Below are 19293 nucleotides of genomic sequence, written 5' to 3' on the forward strand. Positions count from 1 at the left end.
AGAAAGCTCTAGATGGGAAGCCCACGAACCTCGGCTTTCCCTATATCTCTATAAAGAAAATTCTGCTTTGCCGACTGATCCAGATCTGTTTTCACATTTTTATCCTCTCTAGAACGTTTGTTCGCGGCTAATGACTCCCGCGTTTTTAGTTTCTTTCATGTGATTGGTACATTCTGGAATCAGTTTCATTTTATTTGGATGTCATGGCAACGGTATCACAACAAACGGCGTAACCAGTCTTCACTTTTGTTACAATTTCAGGTCTTAATTGTTGACTCTAGGAATGAATTGATTGTTTGTAATGATCAGGGTGGGCATATTGAGTTGATGAGTTTTTCGAAATAAATTACTGTTTTTATCGACTTGTCGTACAAAAAATGACAAAAATGAACGACGATTTGAAGTTTATCATAGCTGAGCTGAATAAGATATTCAAGAAAATTCATACATTTATTTCTTTCAAGTCGGTGCAGTCGGGAGATTTATTACAGGTGAGGAAATCATTCGACGTTTTTCACGTCAAATAAGTGAACGACTGATTGAAACTCTTCTAGAAATCGATCTCAATTTTTTCTACGATTCAGAGTGTGATGTCTGCGAGCTAAATCAGTCAATGAATTGATCCTGGATCGTCCAACAACGACGTTTTGAACAGTTCAATTATCGGATATTTTTTCAGCAAAAAATTCAGAGGATCTGAGTTACCATGGAATGTACCATATGACTTTATTTTCCAGATATTAAGTGATGTTTTGTCGGACGTGACGGAGACTCCCAAAGTCGATATGAGGGACGAGAATCTGGATCAATCAGCAGTGAGAATACTTACGATTCTGCGAGTCCTGAAATATCAACCCAGTAAAGAACCTACTCTGTTCAGGTACCTCTGGGCAGTGACAAAAATGAAAAAAAATGTTAAAAGAATCGCAATACTGTCAAAAATTCAATTTAGATAATACTGACTGCGACATTCCTGCCAAGTTATTTCTCAAATTTCGATCAAGTTATTTCGACCTTAAATGAAACGACAAAAGTCACGTGTGGAACTGATTAAAAATTTGATATCTTCTTCTAGACAGAGATTGGTGAAAGGAGATCAAGAAACTATTTATGAGGTTCTAAAATGGTTGTTCACCAACAAAGACATTGCAAGGCAACGTGCGTATCTGTCAAGATTTCTAGTGAAGGTAAAAAAATAGTGAAGATTAAAATAGCGAGTTCAGGTTTCCAATATCTTCCTCCAATAAACACAATAATGATGATAAATTCAATAAAATCACTCCATAACTCACACTTATCGAATAAAGTCTAGAAGTTCAATAAAAACTTCCCGAAAAATTTGGTACTTTGAGACAAATGTTTCGTACAGAGAAAAATTATCAAACGCATTTAAATGTTTGTATAACGTTAGATCCAAATTATATAAAAGTCACTGGATTTTTACGGAAGTGGTAGCCATTTTTCATCAAAATCAGGGATCAAATTCAGGTTCATTTGCTATTTGCACTATCTCCTTGACGAGTTGATATATCTAAATAGATCAGATTTTTGATTAGATGAGGGTACGCGATAAGATAATTGTCGACATCTGATTATTGTTTGACTAAAACGATGACATGGAAGATAGCATAGGAGCATTGCCGAGGTATATTAAGACGTAATACGATACACTCGATTCGATGACTAACTGACAATAGTCGTTGATTCACTGATAAGATTATAGTTAGATAGCACAGAACATTGGTGAATTCCTTCTTTCCTTGAATATATATATTTGTCACCAAAAAAAGGGATACAGGTCACTAATCTAATATGGCCGATTCATACAGCTAAATCATCATTTGTTTCATAGTCATAATCGATCCTTCGATAATCGGTTAGCCAGCATAATCCAATTACGCTGACAATTCTGCCTGTCCACATTGTCAACAATAACACAATTACACTAATCTCAGGCATAACAGACAATACATAATCTATTAATTGGAATATTCTTAAAATCTGATGTTAAGTAAGTGGCCCCGTAACTTACCATCAGACTAAAATTTTCAATCCCATTATTTTCTAAGGTGAAATGATTATTTTGAAAAACACAAATGATTTTGCTCTATGGAAGGTGATTATTGCTAACATAAGAATTCGTTTTTCGAAGAATAAACATTTGACCCTAGAAAATAATCGGATTCATAATTTTACGTTAATGGTACGTCATATGACTACTTAAATATGTTTATCGATGTTTTGTCTTGATGAATGAAGTTCACCGTTTGTTCATGTAATCGTCATTCCTCCAAATTCAGGTGGAAGTTCCCCCGGAATACCTGGCCGACCCGGAAACCGCAGCGCTGTACGAGCGCTACGAGGCCCTCATAGAAGACTTCAAGATGGTCCATAAAGAGCGTGAAGCTGGCCGAAAAAGTGGTGAAGCAGCAACAGAACTAAAAACCGATCTAAAAGCTATGGAGAAAGAGCGTGAGGTAATACTGGATCGTCTCGAGAAGGTAAAAGTTCGTACAGAATCAAACTCCCATCTTCTGAAAGCTGCGAATGAACTTCGCTCAGAACGCGACAGAGATCATGAACTGTCTCTCCAAAGGGTCCAGGAGAAAGAAGCAATATCAAATATCCAGGTATCTCTGGAACGGGCAGAGCGAAAGCTTCATCTGCTCCAGGAAGCGGGAGTGGAGCTTTCTCCGCAAGTCTTGGAGCAAAGACTTACGGAGGAAGTGATGCTACTGACAGCGGTGAAGAACGAGAGGTTGCCAGCAGAGTTGGCGGCTCTGAAGTCACAAGTTGAGGCTCTGAATGCAGTGGCGAACACTTACGCAGGTCCTGATGATATAATAAAATTGCGACAGAAGCTTGATGTCTTGGCTAGAGAAGTTCAAGCTCTAGCTGAGACGAAGGTCAGTGAGGGTGGAGCTGATCAGATGGCACCGTTCAGGCAGCAGGCCGCTGCAATTGCGGGAATCAAGAGGAATACTTTAGAGCGTCTCGAGAAGACCGAACGAAATGTAGAAGAATTAATGAACAAACTGGAGGAAAAAAAAGAGACGACCAAAAGACTCGGTCAAGACTCAGTTCCCAAGGGAGAGGAGCTGAAGCGATATGTCGCTAGGCTGAAGACGAAAAGTGTTCTTTACAAGAAATGTAGAACAGAACTTGGGGGACTGCGAGCTGAGGCTGGAGTTCTCAGCAGAACTCTTGCGATACTTGATGGTAAACTTGGTAAAGTCAAAACTAGGGAGGATGATAAGGAAGAGCTTGGGAGGGAGGGTTCCCTCCCGGATGGGTACTCGGAAGATACCGCTGAGGAGACTAATAAGAGGCTCAAGAAGGATGTGATGGATTTCAAGGCTAAACTGGCGCCGTTATTGAATGGTAAGGATCTAATGTTGTGGTGAATTTTTTATTGAAAAAATACTAGACAAAAATTAATTTCCTTCATTCTCTCCTAATTAATTCATTGGAAACAAAATCAATCACTAGTGTTTCATCATCTTGGACACGTCACATTGGTTCATCTTTCGTGAACTTGTTGAAGATCTACCCTCAGGTCGCTATTTTAGCGACCGGATTCGCTGATTTTGAACATTTTCAGTTACCAAATTTTCCAACTAATTTCATAGATAAAATTCGAATAAAGTCATACTTCGTCAGTGTTATTTTAATTAAATTTCGGAAAGTATTGATTTTTTTTCTATATCTATACCCGTGAATTTAATAGAAGGGTAAAGCTACTTTAAGTATTTTTGTTGTTAGTCTGAGTTAGGATCTTGATATATTTTCTTCAATCAAGAAAACCACAGTTACAAATTTTCGCAAGAGCGACCTTTTTGTCTGGAATAAATAAAGTGAACTGGAGGTGAAATCCTCTGGAACTGATTACCCTACCGTATATTCTCAGAACTGCAGCCTTTGAGAATCAAAGCACAAGACTTGGACGACAGATATGAATCAGCCCGGCGGAGTCACGAAGCTGTGGAAGCGAGTATCAATGGAACGGTTTCAACTCTCTCCGAGGAAGTTAAAACACTTCAAGAAAATTTCGATAGGGTATTCAGTATCTGCATCACCATAATCTTAATAGATTCGTACACGATATTAAAATTTGTATTTTTAGGACAATGGAGAGCTGATGCAGCTGAGAGATGAGATCGCTAAATTTCGATTGGCACAAGAAAGAGTTCAACAGGAAATGCGAGTAAGTCTAGCCAATAGTATTCGAGTCTGAATGGAAAATTTAAATCAGCGAAAAATCTCAGCTGATCCAAAACTGCTTATGATGACTTGGAATAGATTTGTGACCCTTTTATCCGAATGTCTGCTTCCGAACTCATTTCTAATGATCGGTCCATAATTGACCCACGACATATTGATATAACAGTTGTACGCGAGTCACAGTGGTGGTCCGTCCTTCAGAGACAAGTTAAATGAATCGATTATCGCTGAAGAGAAGAAGTTCAAGCAGTTGAAGGAGGAAGAGAAAATAGTGCGAGAGCTTGTGGAGCGGAATGAGTATCAAACCCACCAGTGGAATCATCTAATAGCGTAAGTAATTTTTGAATTGCCATGATTCTGATTGGAATTGCATAAGTTGGTGATAATTCGATTGTATCATAGGATCTTCGAGTGTAAATTACACTACATGCAGGAGAGCAAAAAACGAGACGGAATCGTAGTCCGTAATGAAGGCACTGAAACGTTAATACTTCAGTAATTTTTAGGCTTCGCCAAAGAAGTGCTATTGAATTCAGATCTGGTTAAATAAATTGGATATCATAGAATCTACTGAGCGTCATGAAAAATGTTTGAGTGACGTAACAAAAAACGATTATTGCATTCACCATGTTGTTATTGTTTTTATGTATTCCATGTAATAAAAAAAATCGTTCAATTGTGTTTTTTATTAATCGAAACCTTTCTTATTTATTTGGGGGCTCCTATAATCACGACTAAATGAGAAACTGAAACCACTGTGTTTTGTGAGGAGCACAGTACTCTATAATTTTTTAATTAAAATATTATGTAGATTTACAAAAGATTTTCCAGGTAAATATGAGGCAGGTCAGCACAGCCACAGTAGTTAGTACCGAACCTTTGATGGCTTTTGTCGATGTAACATCTGATTTCTGTTAAAGAAGCACAACATTCTGATATGTAAAAATTATGAATAAATAATGTTATATACGAGGTATTCTATAGCAAATGAGTCAACCATTAACCCTTACCTGCTCGCACTTTGACCTTCAGTTTTTTAACGAATAAAGGGCTACAGAAACTGGTATTACGACAAAAGCTTTATAACAAAAAAAAATTGACAAAATTAAAAAAATAAACAAACTAAAAAAATTGACAACGATTTTTAATAGCATCAGGGTCAGATATCGACTCATTCGATATAAACACTGAAAATAGTTTTAATAATCAATTACGAACAGAATTTTTGCAAAGTTGCGAAAAATTTGAATAACTCCATTTCTCATAATGACTTTTGAAATCATCATACCTCGTTAATAAACGATGATAATTCTCTATACTGACTTTCCAGTCGTTTCACATCCTCTAGAGTACTGTTGATTGCCATAACAAGTGCCCCACTAGCACGTTGATTAAGGTTATTGTCAATTAGATAATCTTCTGATGATTCCATCAATCTTCTGTGTGAATATAACAGAAAGGTGTCGATGAGATACAATTGTTGTCTTCCCATTTTCAAGGTATCCAACAGTTTTCCAATTCTAGAAATATATTATTCATAATTAGCATCACAAGAATTCAAGTTATGATTGGAGAAAAGCCAATAATTATGATTTTTCAGTACGTCTCTTCCTCGTGGCTCCGAACAGACTCAATCTTCCTGATTCTGGACTTGAACTGCTTCTGCAATTTCTCAGCCAACTCCTCACTAGCTCCAAGCACCAGCAGATCATCTTTTGATAATTCTGCAAGAGCATCTGTTGGAATACTTCGTCTTTTAAACTCTGGAATTAAATGGTGTGCGTTGAGACCCTCCAGAATCATTGCTGTGTGCTTGGTAAAGCCCAGGACATCAGCCTCATCCATGTTGTTTCACTCTATGAACTCAGAAATATTCAATTAGTGGAGAATAAACATAATTAACTACTAAAACCAATGGCAAATTGCTTTTGCACTGCATATGAAGTATTCTAGGTCACATAAGTCAGCTAATGCTGAAAGCAAAAATACCTTTTGACGTTTGTCAATTGATTTATTCAGTTATTTATTTGTTACCCTAAATTATCCTATTTTTTTATCATCCTAAATGACCTGAGCAAAGTAATATTTAATGAATAAGAAAAAACCGGACACAGAAAATAAATATTCAGAAGAAGTCGACTACTGAGACAGAGTCAGATACTCAGATTTCTATTTTATTTGACTAATGTCCCAAATGGAACTTCATAATTTCTGATTGGTGCATTTTGTCAATACGTCTTGAATATTGACAACAATTGATTCCTCTGGAATCTTTATCCTACGCAAAAAATACAAATTAAGTGCGATTGTAATAAATAACTGATGGGTGATGACAATAACAATGAAATCACTCAATTTATTGGTAAATTGTCGAGATGTCGTTATGTAGAATGTAAACATAATAATCGATTTGTTTATTGGAACCTAATATGAAAATCTAATAAATCTACCTTGATTAGCTAATTGAGGGGAAATTAATTGCAATACAATTCGTCGATCAAATACTATTTTTTGAGGTTTTGGCAATCGCTGAATTTTTATTTGTTCGTGTTGGAGTGCACGATTGTATTTACGTTTTTGAAATTCTAGTTTCAGAGAGTGACGCTAGATGACACGATCAGATATTTTGAAACTCCCGCTTAATTCATCAGGTGGTTGTGACATCCGAGAGTTATTGGAAGTTGTTGGAGTTATTGGGAAAGAAGATAGAGTTATTGGGGTGGGGTTATTGAGGGCGCATAACCCCACCCCTGGATAATACACAATCAGGATCTATGCAAAGACGTCAAAGATATCACCCCTGTCTTGTCAAGACAGTTTAGTTCGAGTTCTGCTATCGTTGAAGGTTAAACTCCTCTACTTTTCGCGAGTGAATACGAGTAAGTCGGAAATCGATTTTTTTCGGCAATTAAACTGTCATTTACTTCACATATTTGTGAATTCAATTTGTAAAATATTTTCAGAATATTTCGCGAATTTATTTTCATTGAATTACCTCGAATTTTATTGAATTTGATTTCGCGGGTGAATCGGAGTTCTTTGGAAATTATATGTAATTTTGAATTTGAATTTTTGTGGATTCAATTTTGGAAAATTTCATATACTTTTAGTCAACTTTCTGAATGAATCTGAGTTTTTTTCAGGGAATAACTTGTCATTTTTATTTCGGCTTTTGTTAATTCAAAGTTGTAAACATTTTCTCTTATTTCATTGAAGTTAACAAACTATATATAAAGATTATTGGCTTTGAACAATGAATACTTGATTCATCTATTGTTCCAGTTAATTTATTTTAATTTTTGTTGGATTTAACTTCGTAATTAAATCGCGATTTTTCGGGAATTTAAGTCGAGTCTTGTAAAATGACTTTCGCAATTTTTATTCGAATGCTCTTCAATCGAACTTTCACCTTGAAGATCTTCCCCCGAAGATATTGGTCAGTGGGACTTCAGATAATTGAAAATAAAGGACTCATCTAGATCACGAGAACCAAAGGATCACATCCAGAGAATTTCCAGAGGCCTGAATACGAAAGGACGACCCCTTGATATTTTTAACGATCCATATTAACATCAACTTGTTTGTTCTTCCATTATATTCTGTGACAGTGAGTACTCGCAGAACATTTTCATCATAATTATTGTTATTATTGTGTATTATTTATGCCCACAGATCACTATTGAAGTATAGTCTATTTCCTTACAAATAATGTAAATTGATTCTTCATTTTAAGTGTAAACAAAATCACTTTTTTGTTTTATAGTTCTTATCAAAATTAAATTTTCAACAAATCAAAATTTAAAAAGCTGCCATTTTCGGGCGCTCGGTTGTCCTTCGATCCTTTTTATTTAACTATTAAACATTACTGATGTCTCTAGCCATTATCCATGTGGATAGGTTTAAAACAGGTAAATTACTCATTCTATTTCCGGATTATAAATAGATAAGTTTTCGAAATCATGAGATACGAAAGTGGAGGCTCGTCCGGAACTAAAAGTGCTTTCAACAAATTCTGTAATGAATTAAAGAAAACTAAGTACGAGAAAAAATTTGTCGTTAAATTATTAAAGAATTTTTGAAAAAAGAAGAACTCAAGTGAGACTTCGAGCAAATGACTGACCAAAGTGATACCCCAGTCATTACATAGAATTTATAGGATTGCAGAATATAATTGTTGAGTTCTCTTTTCATATTTAAATCTTTGAAGATTTAAAATTCTGAAGAATCTAATTGTAACTGCATTTCATCTCCAACAAACAGTATTAAGTTGCGATTAGTTTCTTTGACATTCCTGAAGGGTCTGTCCGTGTCCTGGAGGTAGAAGAAGCTCAAAATGACCAAACTATTTATGAAATTCTTTATTACTAATTATTCTAAAAGAGGATAGCTGAAATTATTCATTTGAAAAAATCACAATAGAGACCTGAATACCACATGAATCTGAAAAATTTGCAATTTATTATTTTAACACTTCGATAATTCTAAAATGCATTCACTTTCCCCAGATGTCCGAAGGAGAGAAAGGGCAGAGTCTTCTCGTTGATCTCAAGCTCTTGAAAACCATCACGAGGCAACCCCCTATGTTATTATTGAAAACATTTTCAAAATTCTGGAATTTGCATATTCATTACATACCAACAAAAATAATCTCTTCGTCAAGACGAAGATATTCGCACTATTGTAGCCTGATAATATTGGATGGAAAGAAAGTATTAGCTACTGGATCCGGATTGGGGCGTCTTGCATTTGAGGCAAAAAGCAAAGCAGCTAAATCGCTGCTGCAGAAATTGTTGGGACCGCTGGTGACTCCCGCTGACACTTCAAAGGTCTTTGATAATCCGATCATCGAAACTCTCCATTCTGTTTGCGAGATTCACGGAATTGGAGAACCCGAGTTCGAGTTAACGAATAGGGAAAGGAGATATACGATTTACGCATCAGTTCTTCATGATCGACATGCGGGTTTTGGAAGAAATTTAGAGGATGCTTGCATTGACGCAGCTGGAAAACTTCTTAAGGAACTCCAAGACAAATATTCGATAATAGCATCAAGAAGGGAAACGAGTGTTACAACTGGCAAATTGTCATGACTTCCTGATCCTGATAAACTTCGTGATCAGCAATAAATATTATTGATTATGTTATGAGTGGTGTTGAGTCAGTAAAGAAAATATACAATTAATAGCAATACAGAAATATTATAATTGATAGGATACTTCGAAACAAGTGGAAAAAGTGGCTTTCGGATCGTCGAATTATATCAGTCGCTTTTGTCTATTATTTGTTCATAAGAAGTAAATGTTTAAAAAAATACTAAGACTTTCCGAAATTTAATATATGTAATTTTAACTATGGAATTAGTTAAAAAATTTGGTTGGTGAAAATATTCGAAAACCGGGGATTCGGTCGGCAAAATATCGAACTGAGGGAAGAGCTACTTTATCAGGACATAAATGTAGAAGGGAATATATTTGATTGATTGAAATTGATAAATAATGAAATTAGCATTGATAAATAGGAAAATAATTATTATAGCATGTAAAGGGGTAATTAAGAACCTAAAACATATTTTTAATGAATCAATTAAAGGATTTGATATGTAATGGCAATAAGTAAAGAAACGATGTGGGGAAATAAAAAAATGTTGCATATTAGACTACAATACCGGAATAACAATTGCTTATATGTTGATATAAATTCATACCCGGAACTGTCAATAGTTATTTAATCATGCACCTTGTCACGTCACGTGTTTACTATTTACCTCAGACAATTTCTTGATCGAATTATTAACCAGTATCCACAGTTCAAGTCAGAACAATTGGATTTACTTGACCTTTCATTTTCACCTCTAGGTTTAACTGATCAGAAACTGCCGCAGGGACCTTCGGTTCACCTGAAGTCCTCCTCCTCAGAATTTTCAATATTAATTTTATTGTTCCCATTTTTATTTACATTAGTACATCAGCACCACGGACTATTCTTTCAAAACTCTCTTCTCCTCGTCATTCGAATTCATCTCAATATCAGCCTATTTTTATGGAGTTATACAGCAGAGGGTTATAATGATAATCAGCAAAAATTATGAGGAGAATCTATTAGTGCTCATTAATTTGACTCTTCATTGGAATTTTTTTCCATTACTGTTTTTTTTTTTGTTAAACCATTAACGCCTGGGTTTGGGAGGGGCACGTGGATTCGGTTTATTGTGCAGCATGTGTTCACACTTCGGTATGTGACGTTCAGCAGCACCTTGATTAAATTTTCTACCGCAGTGTGGACACTGGATGTAATCGCTGGTATCACTTGCTGGTGGAGGTGGCAAGTCACTTAGTTTACCACCTGCTGCCAAGTGCGCTTGCATCTGCTTCGCGGATCTTATTGCATTTATGAAGTCCTCGTGTTTACGACGCCAATTCGATTTGACTTCGGGTTTTTTTGCTTTCTTCTGGAAATAAAAATGATTCAATGTGAATGGCTGACTAACATCGTACATTTATACCATTTGGAACCATTGGAATCATTGGAATATTATTATTTTGATATCATTTCTTTCTAGTATTTCGATGGAAATATTGATGAAAATGTGATGCATATTTTGAAAAATAAATCCAACTCATTTTATTACAAAAATTAATTTGAACTATTTCTTTGCGCAAATAAAAATATCGTAAGGGCATAAAATACTTACGTCACTCCCTTTCTTTCCCAATTTTTTAACGAACGGTTCCAATTCAGTTCCTTTGACTCTTTGAACAACCGGATCAAACGTTTTCCTCTTTTTCTGCGTCGTCTTCGCACAGATTTGTTCATGAAGAGATAGGCGATCCGCTGCAAATTTTCTTCCACAAATTTTACATCCCGCAAGTCCAGAATCACTGAGAAAAATCAATCCAATTAAAGAATCAATTAACATGTCTCTCGGTGAACCAAAATGTAAAAGTGTCTCTGGGGCACACGTTATGAACGATATTTTTCCAGTGGTTTTACTTATTGATTTTTATGTATCGGATATCTCACGTATTAGAAGCTGAGACGTTGGCTCTAGCACTCGGTGTGCGGCTACCAGAAGCTGTTCCTCGTGTTCTTGTTGCCATTCTGCGCTTAGAGGTCGGAGAACTTCCTCCTTGATTTGAACTGGAACTTGAGTTCGTCGATACTGCCGAAGTTGGCCGAGTGTTCGATACTTTTTGTCTCGATTGGGATGTACCTTTTCTCTTCGATATAATTGTAAAAAAAAGTGGATGAAAATATTCCACAAAAATTTAATAAAATGTCATTATTTTTAGAAAGGTAACTCACTTCAGGTGATTGTCGATCATTCGGTGCATCCTTCACACCGAAAATCGGCTTGGAATTCGGCTCCTCCTCCAATTCCACGGCGAATGCCGATTTTTTTCTAACAATTGTAGTCTCACTAGGATTTTGTCGCGCCTGATTATCGCAGCCGTCAACACCATCGGCGGACTGCTCGCCTAGACTGGAATCTCTAGACGTGGGCTGGAATAGACATCACACCCTTTTAATCATTTCAGTCTCAAATCATTTCTGTGATTTTTTCCTTAAAACGTACCGAATGCAAAATAAAATACAAATGTGGAAATGGCCTATACCGAAATAGAAAAAAATAAATATCTCAGGAGTGAGACGGGAAATCGAAACAGCAGGACTATCTATGAACAAAAAATCATCAGAAAATGACGAAAATTCAATCTCCACGACAACATTGACCTTAAAATTTCAAAAATATCAATATTTTATTTAGAAATGTTTAGAAGTCCTACTGATGAAACATATCTGATAAAATTCTCATAAATAGCTACATTTTCCAAATTTAATTTCGAGATCCCGACCACCAGGATGATACCCACGATCCCCCTCACGATAATTGGACAAGAAAAAAATACTTACCCTCAGAGTAATGTCCGAATTGTTTCTACTGACAGTTTTCGTCTCATTAGAGGTAATCCTCCTTGGATCTTCCGGTCCCTGAGCTTTTCCAATCCTACGGGCAGGTTTGACGTTTATCTCTGAGGAAACTCCGGATTTACAAACTCCGACCTCAACGACCTGATTAATATACCCAGTACGTCGAGCTGTTGTCGGAGAAATAATTCTAATCGTAACTTGGGGAGTTATTGAATTAGTCGATTCATTAGCTGTTGTGTCCCGAGTCATCGAATTACGAATATCCTCGATGGATCTCAAAATCTTCAGTGGTTTGACATCGGCCATTGGTGGAGATGACATTCTCGTTGTTCTTTCAAAAGTTCCAATTGTAATGGTCTTTCCACTGCTTCTGGTACCTTCTGATGTCACATCTGACTCAGAATCAGTGAACAGTCGTTTTCTACATGATGAAGATGGAGATGGAGATCGTTGAAGTTCAGTAACAAGTTCCGTTCCTTTAGACAACTTCAAACTTTTAGATTTCGTTTTCGGTTCGGGCTTTGCATTTTTTGAAGGAGTTGCGACATTCTCATGAATATGTTGATTAGCTGATCTCGTTTTCATCGTCCATGAGGCCGTAGCAGCGTGAACGCTAGATCGTCGAGTATCCGAACTTATTTTTCTTGGTCCTGTTGCAATTTCATCTGCTGTCACCACGTTATCGATCGAACTGAACGCCCGGAGGGCAGATTCCACAGAGTCCGTGCGTTCGTACGTATCCTCATGTTTTTTTATCTGATGAGAAGAAGTCTGAGGTGATGGTGGTGAACATTCTGAGATTAGGATGGTCGAAAACGATTTTTTCTTGGCAATTCTTGAATCGGTCTGGGGAGACAGCGGACGAGGCTGATCCTTCTTGATGATTTTATGAGATTTATGATTCTGCCCCGAGGATTTTTTTAATGACAATTCTTGGTCGATGTCTTGCAGAGTTAACTTGCGATTTGACTCATTTTTCTTCTCATTAAGAAGTAAATGATCCTTCAGAAGCTCCACTGACTTCAGGTTCTCAAACCCTGATTGTGGCGGTGCCCCAATCATTGACATCTCGACTTCGTCAGTCTTCAGAGAAATTGTTGCAGGAGAAGATTGTTTATGAGATTCATTAGTCGGTTCTGGTGAGCTCGAGAGTTCCATCTGCAGTTTCTTGAAAATTCTCGATTTTTCAAGTTCTGATTTTTTATCCTTCGGGTAGTCGTCATAAATAGGGCACGAATTTTGGATATGCGTTGGTGATTTGGATTCTGGTGAACTCCTGTCAAGGTCTTCTTGCAGTTTATCAAAAGTTGTTTTAGAATTTCTCCGTTTTGATTGATAATCTTTCATTTTCTCGTACGATGACTTAACGATCACCGGAGGAGTTGCACTTCTTCCACGACTTGGTTTTCGTGCTCTCTTTTCATCTCCGTTGAAAGTACTTTGCATTTTAACAAACACATCTGACTTTTCGAAGTCAGAGGTCCTTCGAGGATACTCTTTGATCCTGATGAATGATTCATTGTATTTTGGAGGTCTTGGACGTTTGTCCTCCTCGACGTTTATGTAGTCTTCATTCGGGGAATTTTCGCAGTCCTCAGGAAGATCTCGATCGAGTTCTTCCTGCAGTTTCCGGAAGATTCTCGATTTTTCAAATTCCGATTTTCGTCTGGGGTAATAACGAACGTCGTTTTCCAAATGAATGTTTGGCGTTCCAGGCACGTCCAATGGCTTCACCTGAATAAGACCTGCAGATTCCCTGAGTTTCGATGAGGGACTTGTGCTTCTTCTAGTGCTTAGTTTCTCCATAAATATCCCGGGGCCACTGTTTCTCTCCATTTTCTCCACTGTAACCTCATCAACTTTAACCTTCTCCCGAAAAATCGGACTTTGCACTCGAGGGGAGGCCCCAGCCTCTTTAATATTCTCAGATGGCTTCGACCCCAACGAACTTCCTTTTCGTAGAATACCATCTCCTTTGACCTCAGTAATTTTAGATTTCTCCCGAGGACCAGGAGTGTCCTCTAGAGAAGAAGTTTTCGAGCCTCTTCCACCTCGTGATTTGTTAAAAATTTCTTTTGCACTACGATTTCTACCACTTCTTACAGAAGAACTGGATATATTTCTTTTATTCTCATCGATTTTATAGTTTCCATTGGAAATGAGTTTTTGCATTTCCATGGGGCTTCTGGTGCCTGATTCAACATTTCGTTCAGTACTTTTACTCATTCCCCGGAGAGATTCTGTAGACGCTCTCGTCCATTCCGGGGACTTTCTTCCAAGTTCAATTTTTATCATATTTCGATAGGTCCTGGATTCCTCCTTCCTTCGATGGCAATATCATTTATTTTTCATGTGATTTATCCAGCGAATAAAATTTTAATCAGAGCTCTTGGCAGTTTAAATTAATCATGATGAATTACCACATGAGATGGCTACGATCAACCCTTAGGATGTTAAAGTCATTCAAGCTGAGTTAGCAGATGATGCGGAAAATTCCAACGACTTCAGCTTAGTATTTACTTATTACATCTCGTAGCATTACTATGGATATTTGTAATTGATGACTCAGGAATTCGTTCATGGACTTTAATTTATGTACAGCACAGAGTATTTAATGAACCAACTGCAATACCCCCGAAAGTTAGAAATGATTTTGATTTTTGTAGTTCTTTTTTTGTACCGCTTAAGCCAGTTAATCTTATTGATTTTAATGCTAGATTAGATACGATTTAATGAGGATTTGGTGAATACCTTGGGGCAACACCAGAAGATGGTGTTTCTTTTTTCTTTCCGAGTAACGCTTCCTTCTTGGTGTTTCCATATTTGGTCCGTTCGGCTCCTCTTCCCCGATCGAGTCCACCGATTCCGTAGGTGTTGGGCTGGAGTCAAATGATTTCGCATGAAAAGAATGGAATTAATGAAAATTAAGCTGGGATTGGTCAGGTGGAGACGAAATCAGGAGGGAAGGGGTAAAATGAGATAGGTCACTTCTGATTATTGACCAGTTTTTGACGAATATCTCAACATCTAGGGGAGATAGGAAAATTCTTGTCATGACCTTTTTTGTGAAGCTAATTAAGAGCTACAACAAAGGTTATGACAAACATTCCTCTATCTCTCATAGATTCAGAGATACGGCCTAAAAACTCAGAAGGGAGTGAAGTTATCCCGTTTTACCCCTTCGCAACTGAGATAGCAATTGAAAAATTAAAGTGCCATTTGCACGTGGTTGTACTACCTCTTGATTACTATTATTCCATTCCGTTAAATCATTTTCGTTGTAAAACTCATCAGTATCGTCCTGTTGATGCACGAGTTTTGGGCCAAATGTCTCCCGTGTCACTTCCTCGTGGTAATTGATCACAGGTTTTCCATTATTGATATTGCCATTGGCCTCTGAACGTATCGTACGTTTAACAGTGACCGAGTGCCGACTGGATACTGTACTGTTTTTCTGGGTTGTTGGACCAGTGGGTTTTCGTGGTTTATTTTCCAGAGGCTCCAGGGGGTAACTTCTATCGATTCCCTTCACTGTTGTTTGTCGTCTCTCGTCGAACATTTGTCGCACCTTAGGAAAATTGAAAAATAAATTCAAAGTGAGAAAATATGTCATAATTTGAGAAGATGAATCAAAAATGGAATTTGATGTTTTGGAAAGAAAAATGAAAAATGAAGCTTTTGAAGAATTTGGAGAATTTCGTATTACGAAGGATTATTTTTTCTTCTTCGAATTTCGATTGATCGAACGAAATCAATCCATTTTTGTTCAGTCAGGATCAATACAATTGATAAGTTGCCATGAAATTATCCCTTTGATAATTCACTTGCAATTATTCTTGTCATTATTATCGGACCTTTATTGTCCCTCGAGAATTAGGAAATTTCTACGTAATTTTTACCGAGTATTTCTCGCTGTGCAGTTAAAAAAATAACATTTCCCCGAAAATTTTCTACAATTTACCCATCCGCGTCCGGTATATTCTCTCGGTATTCTCCTAGTCTTCGACTACCCGACCAGAACAATCAATCACAATAACACTTTCGATAAAAGCCAATCAGCACCACTCGACGTTTCTTGATTAATTAAATAACTCCATGGAACAGCTATTCAATACCTTTCCACCTTGCGAATTAGATGTAGAATGACTGGTGGTTGTGGTTCGGGTTACAGATTGACTAGTAGTGCCGGAACCCGATCCTTTCGACGTATTCGATCCAGCACTACCGCGTTGAGCGACCTGATGAGCCCTCTGCTGTTGTTGATCATAAAGTTGAAGTAATTTCTGTTCCTTCTCCATCAATTGTCGTTGTTGAAACCTTGCCTAGAAATGATTAATTTACTATTTAAATATAGAGAAAAGAGTCAGGTGGAGAGGCCTATACCCACGTCTACAGGAAACGATAAAAAATATTTTACAAAATGAAAAAAATAATAGAACGACACAAAGATAAAAATTTATGATTTTTTGGTCGGTGTGGCATTAATTTGGGTGCCATAAACTAGATATTTCATTAAGATCTAAGCGACGTCTGAGTGATTTAATAATCTGTTAAACAGAATCAGCTGATACGATATAAATTATTAATCATGAATCATTAATAATAAATTCTAAAATTTACAAACTACAGAGTAACAAAGGTCAGGGGTTGCACTGAGGTTCGTCTCTTAAGGTCAATCTTCGAGTCAATCGTAATCGACGTCAGAATAACTACCTTTTACGTGTTTTCGGTAGAAAGTAAATTGAAACAAAGTTGACGAATTACGAAAGGAAATACGCGGAACAAGGGACAGTCAGGGCGATCGATTCTCACTCGCACGATTAGCAATCTATATCCACGACCCTCACTACTTCCATCGGATCACGGCTGCATTCGGTTATCGTAGGGACCTGAGCTATGCCCTGGATATGCCTTTGAAATTAGGTAACTGGGTAAATCCAAGTTAATAATGAAAGCATTGGTACGAAATGCTGAAAGTAATTGGTAGTGTTGTAGGTTTTTTCAGTCAAGGAGGAAATGCAGTTGCTTGAAGCCACCTTCGATTTTAGTAACAAAGAAAATCAGTTGGATCGATGGACTATGGTATGGGAATGGCAGGTTTACAGGACCATTGAGGGGTGGCTTTCATGGCTGTGAGGTCCAACGGATCTGGACATAGGTCATGGACCACCTCCCCGAAAAAGTGGTGCCATCGTAGCGAAATGTCCTCCAGGTTGCTGGCACATCTGGATTTGCCAAAACTGAAGAGCACTTGTTGGAAAAATATAAGTTCGAAAATTGTTTTCATGTACAACTGAGCTATTTCCTCTGGTCAAATACTGCTGTCTCGTAAATGCTGGTCTTGGATGGGCTCGTGCTCAGGATTTAGGAGCTCTTCAGCATCACATATGGAGAATATATATTTTTTGATTGAGGTGGGTAGAGCACATCTCCTCATACGAGGCCAGTTCGGTCTGTCACACCTTCAAAACTTGGAGACGTGGTCAGCTGCGATATCTTGGAGATCTAGTTGTGGTCAGCCGGAACTTGTGTCTCATCAGGAGTGATGAAAATCCGCAACTTATGCGGTCTTTTCTCACAGAGTATAGAAGAGACTCGTCCATGTGTCTGTCTTATGCTAGTGAACGATTAGAAAAATCCGTGAATTTTTATCGTGACTCCGATAAAAATTACAGAAAAATTATAATACCACCGAGGCAAATTTCTATATCGGGCCTGTCAAAATTCAAAGTCTAATGATCGACGAGGAGATGGACGCTGGATGGCTGATACAACAGGTCTCATGAGAAAGTCCAACGTCGGGAATAATCGGCTCTATTCAGCGTTCATCCAAACCAATCACAATGACTTGTATTAACCAATCACAATGACAATGAAAAAATTGCTATTTAGGACAGTAGAAAAATGAAGGACGGCACAATAATACAAACTGATCTGGATAAAAATCTTTAAAGAATTTCTATGAATTTTTCTCAAGTTAAAACTCAAATAAAAAATGGTGGATGTTGATAAAAGCTTAAAATTAAACGTTCGAAGTATATCAGTATTTATTGTTGTAATCCGCAGTATATTTATGACTTATCAAAGTGATTGTTGCTGCTTGATCTAGTCCCTGCATATCCAACAGTGGACCTTCAAATTTGAATTGCTATTTCGTAAATTTTACGAAGCCCCATATCATTAATTACAAAATTTATGGTATTGATAGGAATTTTTATCTGTGAATAAAATACTTTCGAGTATTCTAGCATTCAACACCTCGATTCTAGGGCCCAGCGCTGTAATTTTTCTGGGACTTTTCTCTTCGTTTAACAAGATATTGATATTAAAAGAGTAAATTACTCGATCCAGTGTCGGTTAATGTAAATAATTTGTCATTTACGACACAGTGTTATATTTAATTATTACTCGTACCATATTCACGAGATTGGTAACAGCAGAGGTGAGTCCTTGATCTGCCCACGAAGTTTTAATGTTCACTGAAACACCTCTCGATACACTGTGTCTCGATTTTATTGGCATTTACCCGTTCCTGGGAGCTTTATCTTTACACTCCTTGGAATAATACTCTTAAATAAAAATCAGCATGACAAACTTTTCTATTTATTGCAACAGTCATTATTGATGGCCAGAGGGTCTTAATAATTGAAGGAAATGGGACATTGTTTATGTTCACACTTGGTCCAATGGAAAATAACTGTTCGACTGGCCTATGCATTTGTTTAGCTCGATTAATGTTTTTAGGGGGGGAGATTGAATTAACCAATTAATGGAATTCGGTGAGTGCAAACTGGGTAAATAGAATTGCAGTTGGTGTTGTCACGTTAACGGTTGCCATCACAACTAACCGGATAGTTGTGTTTAAGAATATGTTAAGGGTGAGGGGATGTTACTGAACACGTGTGCTCACGCATGCGTGGATTGCAAGGGAAGTGGATAATCGCCTTTTTTTAATTAGAATTCGAATAATGACATCATTTTTTTGTCACTGCCGCTACGTTCAGCCCGTGTTGAAAAGTGACTTTTCGGTTACTTGTGAACCGTCTGTGTCTGTCTTCCCTTTGATTGTTCACAAATCGACTGTCGATTCTCAAATGAAGAATTATAACTGGGATATAATCGATTAGCTCCATGACATCCACC

At 37.2% G+C, this 19293-nt stretch overlaps 3 protein-coding genes and 1 long non-coding RNA gene across 10 annotated transcripts; 2 read left to right on the forward strand and 2 right to left on the reverse strand.

Moving 5' to 3' along the window:
* The first annotated feature begins 215 nt into the window (after nucleotides 1-215).
* LOC135166817 (intraflagellar transport protein 81 homolog) lies at nucleotides 216-4875 on the forward strand. Of its 5 annotated transcripts, XM_064129448.1 has the most exons (9): nucleotides 218-491; nucleotides 555-654; nucleotides 738-880; nucleotides 1076-1187; nucleotides 2301-3381; nucleotides 3908-4056; nucleotides 4124-4204; nucleotides 4388-4551; nucleotides 4624-4875. In XM_064129448.1, exons 3-9 carry the CDS (start codon nucleotides 786-788, stop codon nucleotides 4718-4720), a joined length of 1779 nt encoding a protein of 592 aa, XP_063985518.1. In that variant the 5' UTR covers nucleotides 218-491; nucleotides 555-654; nucleotides 738-785; the 3' UTR covers nucleotides 4721-4875. The 5 variants fall into 5 exon arrangements, 4 of the variants coding, with proteins under 4 accessions (XP_063985520.1, XP_063985518.1, XP_063985519.1 ...); XR_010299755.1 differs by lacking the exon at nucleotides 555-654 and having other exon boundaries at nucleotides 216-491; nucleotides 4300-4551; nucleotides 4624-4782; XM_064129449.1 differs by having other exon boundaries at nucleotides 585-880.
* Nucleotide 4876: 1 nt separating this feature from the next.
* Nucleotides 4877-6801, reverse strand: LOC135166822 (uncharacterized). 2 transcript variants are annotated; one of them, XR_010299756.1, is made up of 5 exons: nucleotides 6672-6801; nucleotides 5825-6077; nucleotides 5510-5741; nucleotides 5232-5299; nucleotides 4994-5132 (listed from the first exon to the last, which is right to left on the reverse strand). XR_010299756.1 is itself a non-coding variant. In XM_064129456.1 (4 exons), the coding sequence occupies exons 2-4, from the start codon at nucleotides 6064-6066 to the stop codon at nucleotides 5025-5027; spliced, it is 582 nt and encodes a 193-aa protein (XP_063985526.1). In that variant the 5' UTR covers nucleotides 6067-6077; nucleotides 6672-6801; the 3' UTR covers nucleotides 4877-5024. The 2 variants fall into 2 exon arrangements, 1 of the variants encoding a protein (XP_063985526.1); XM_064129456.1 differs by lacking the exon at nucleotides 5232-5299 and having other exon boundaries at nucleotides 4877-5132.
* A 146-nt stretch (nucleotides 6802-6947) lies between these two features.
* LOC135166825 (uncharacterized) lies at nucleotides 6948-9923 on the forward strand. 2 transcript variants are annotated; one of them, XR_010299758.1, is made up of 3 exons: nucleotides 6948-7100; nucleotides 7185-7828; nucleotides 8727-9923. It is a non-coding gene; the product is annotated as an uncharacterized LOC135166825 (long non-coding RNA). The 2 variants fall into 2 exon arrangements; XR_010299759.1 differs by having other exon boundaries at nucleotides 7638-7828.
* A 212-nt stretch (nucleotides 9924-10135) lies between these two features.
* Nucleotides 10136-19002, reverse strand: LOC135166818 (zinc finger C2HC domain-containing protein 1C-like). The gene is made up of 9 exons (XM_064129451.1): nucleotides 18565-19002; nucleotides 16266-16472; nucleotides 15389-15718; nucleotides 14902-15029; nucleotides 12133-12226; nucleotides 11524-11721; nucleotides 11242-11438; nucleotides 10913-11099; nucleotides 10136-10669 (listed from the first exon to the last, which is right to left on the reverse strand). Exons 1-9 carry the CDS (start codon nucleotides 18670-18672, stop codon nucleotides 10388-10390), a joined length of 1731 nt encoding a protein of 576 aa, XP_063985521.1. The 5' UTR covers nucleotides 18673-19002; the 3' UTR covers nucleotides 10136-10387.
* Nucleotides 19003-19293: the final 291 nt, after the last annotated feature.

The sequence above is a fragment of the Diachasmimorpha longicaudata genome, chromosome 10, assembly GCF_034640455.1.
Source record: "Diachasmimorpha longicaudata isolate KC_UGA_2023 chromosome 10, iyDiaLong2, whole genome shotgun sequence".
NCBI lineage: Eukaryota > Metazoa > Arthropoda > Insecta > Hymenoptera > Braconidae > Diachasmimorpha > Diachasmimorpha longicaudata.

What these genes read in the sequence shown, in the direction of transcription:
- LOC135166818 (XM_064129451.1), bottom strand. Translation starts at nt 18,672, where the DNA reads ATGCCAATAAAATCGAGACACAGTGTATCGAGAGGTGTTTCAGTGAAC. An exon ending in ATTCGGACATTACTCTGAGG is followed by an intron (nt 11,722 to 12,132) that starts GTAAGTATTTTT and finishes TGTCTATTCCAG; the next exon opens with CCCACGTCTAGAGATTCCAG. An exon ending in ATGATCGACAATCACCTGAA is followed by an intron (nt 11,439 to 11,523) that starts GTGAGTTACCTT and finishes ATTATATCGAAG; the next exon opens with AGAAAAGGTACATCCCAATC.
- LOC135166817 (XM_064129447.1), top strand. Translation starts at nt 378, where the DNA reads ATGACAAAAATGAACGACGATTTGAAGTTTATCATAGCTGAGCTGAAT. An exon ending in AGTCGGGAGATTTATTACAG is followed by an intron (nt 492 to 737) that starts GTGAGGAAATCA and finishes TTTATTTTCCAG; the next exon opens with ATATTAAGTGATGTTTTGTC. An exon ending in GAGTTCAACAGGAAATGCGA is followed by an intron (nt 4,205 to 4,387) that starts GTAAGTCTAGCC and finishes TTGATATAACAG; the next exon opens with TTGTACGCGAGTCACAGTGG.
- LOC135166822 (XM_064129456.1), bottom strand. Translation starts at nt 6,066, where the DNA reads ATGGATGAGGCTGATGTCCTGGGCTTTACCAAGCACACAGCAATGATT. An exon ending in CGGAGCCACGAGGAAGAGAC is followed by an intron (nt 5,742 to 5,824) that starts GTACTGAAAAAT and finishes ATATATTTCTAG; the next exon opens with AATTGGAAAACTGTTGGATA. An exon ending in TATCATCGTTTATTAACGAG is followed by an intron (nt 5,133 to 5,509) that starts GTATGATGATTT and finishes CTTCTTTAACAG; the next exon opens with AAATCAGATGTTACATCGAC.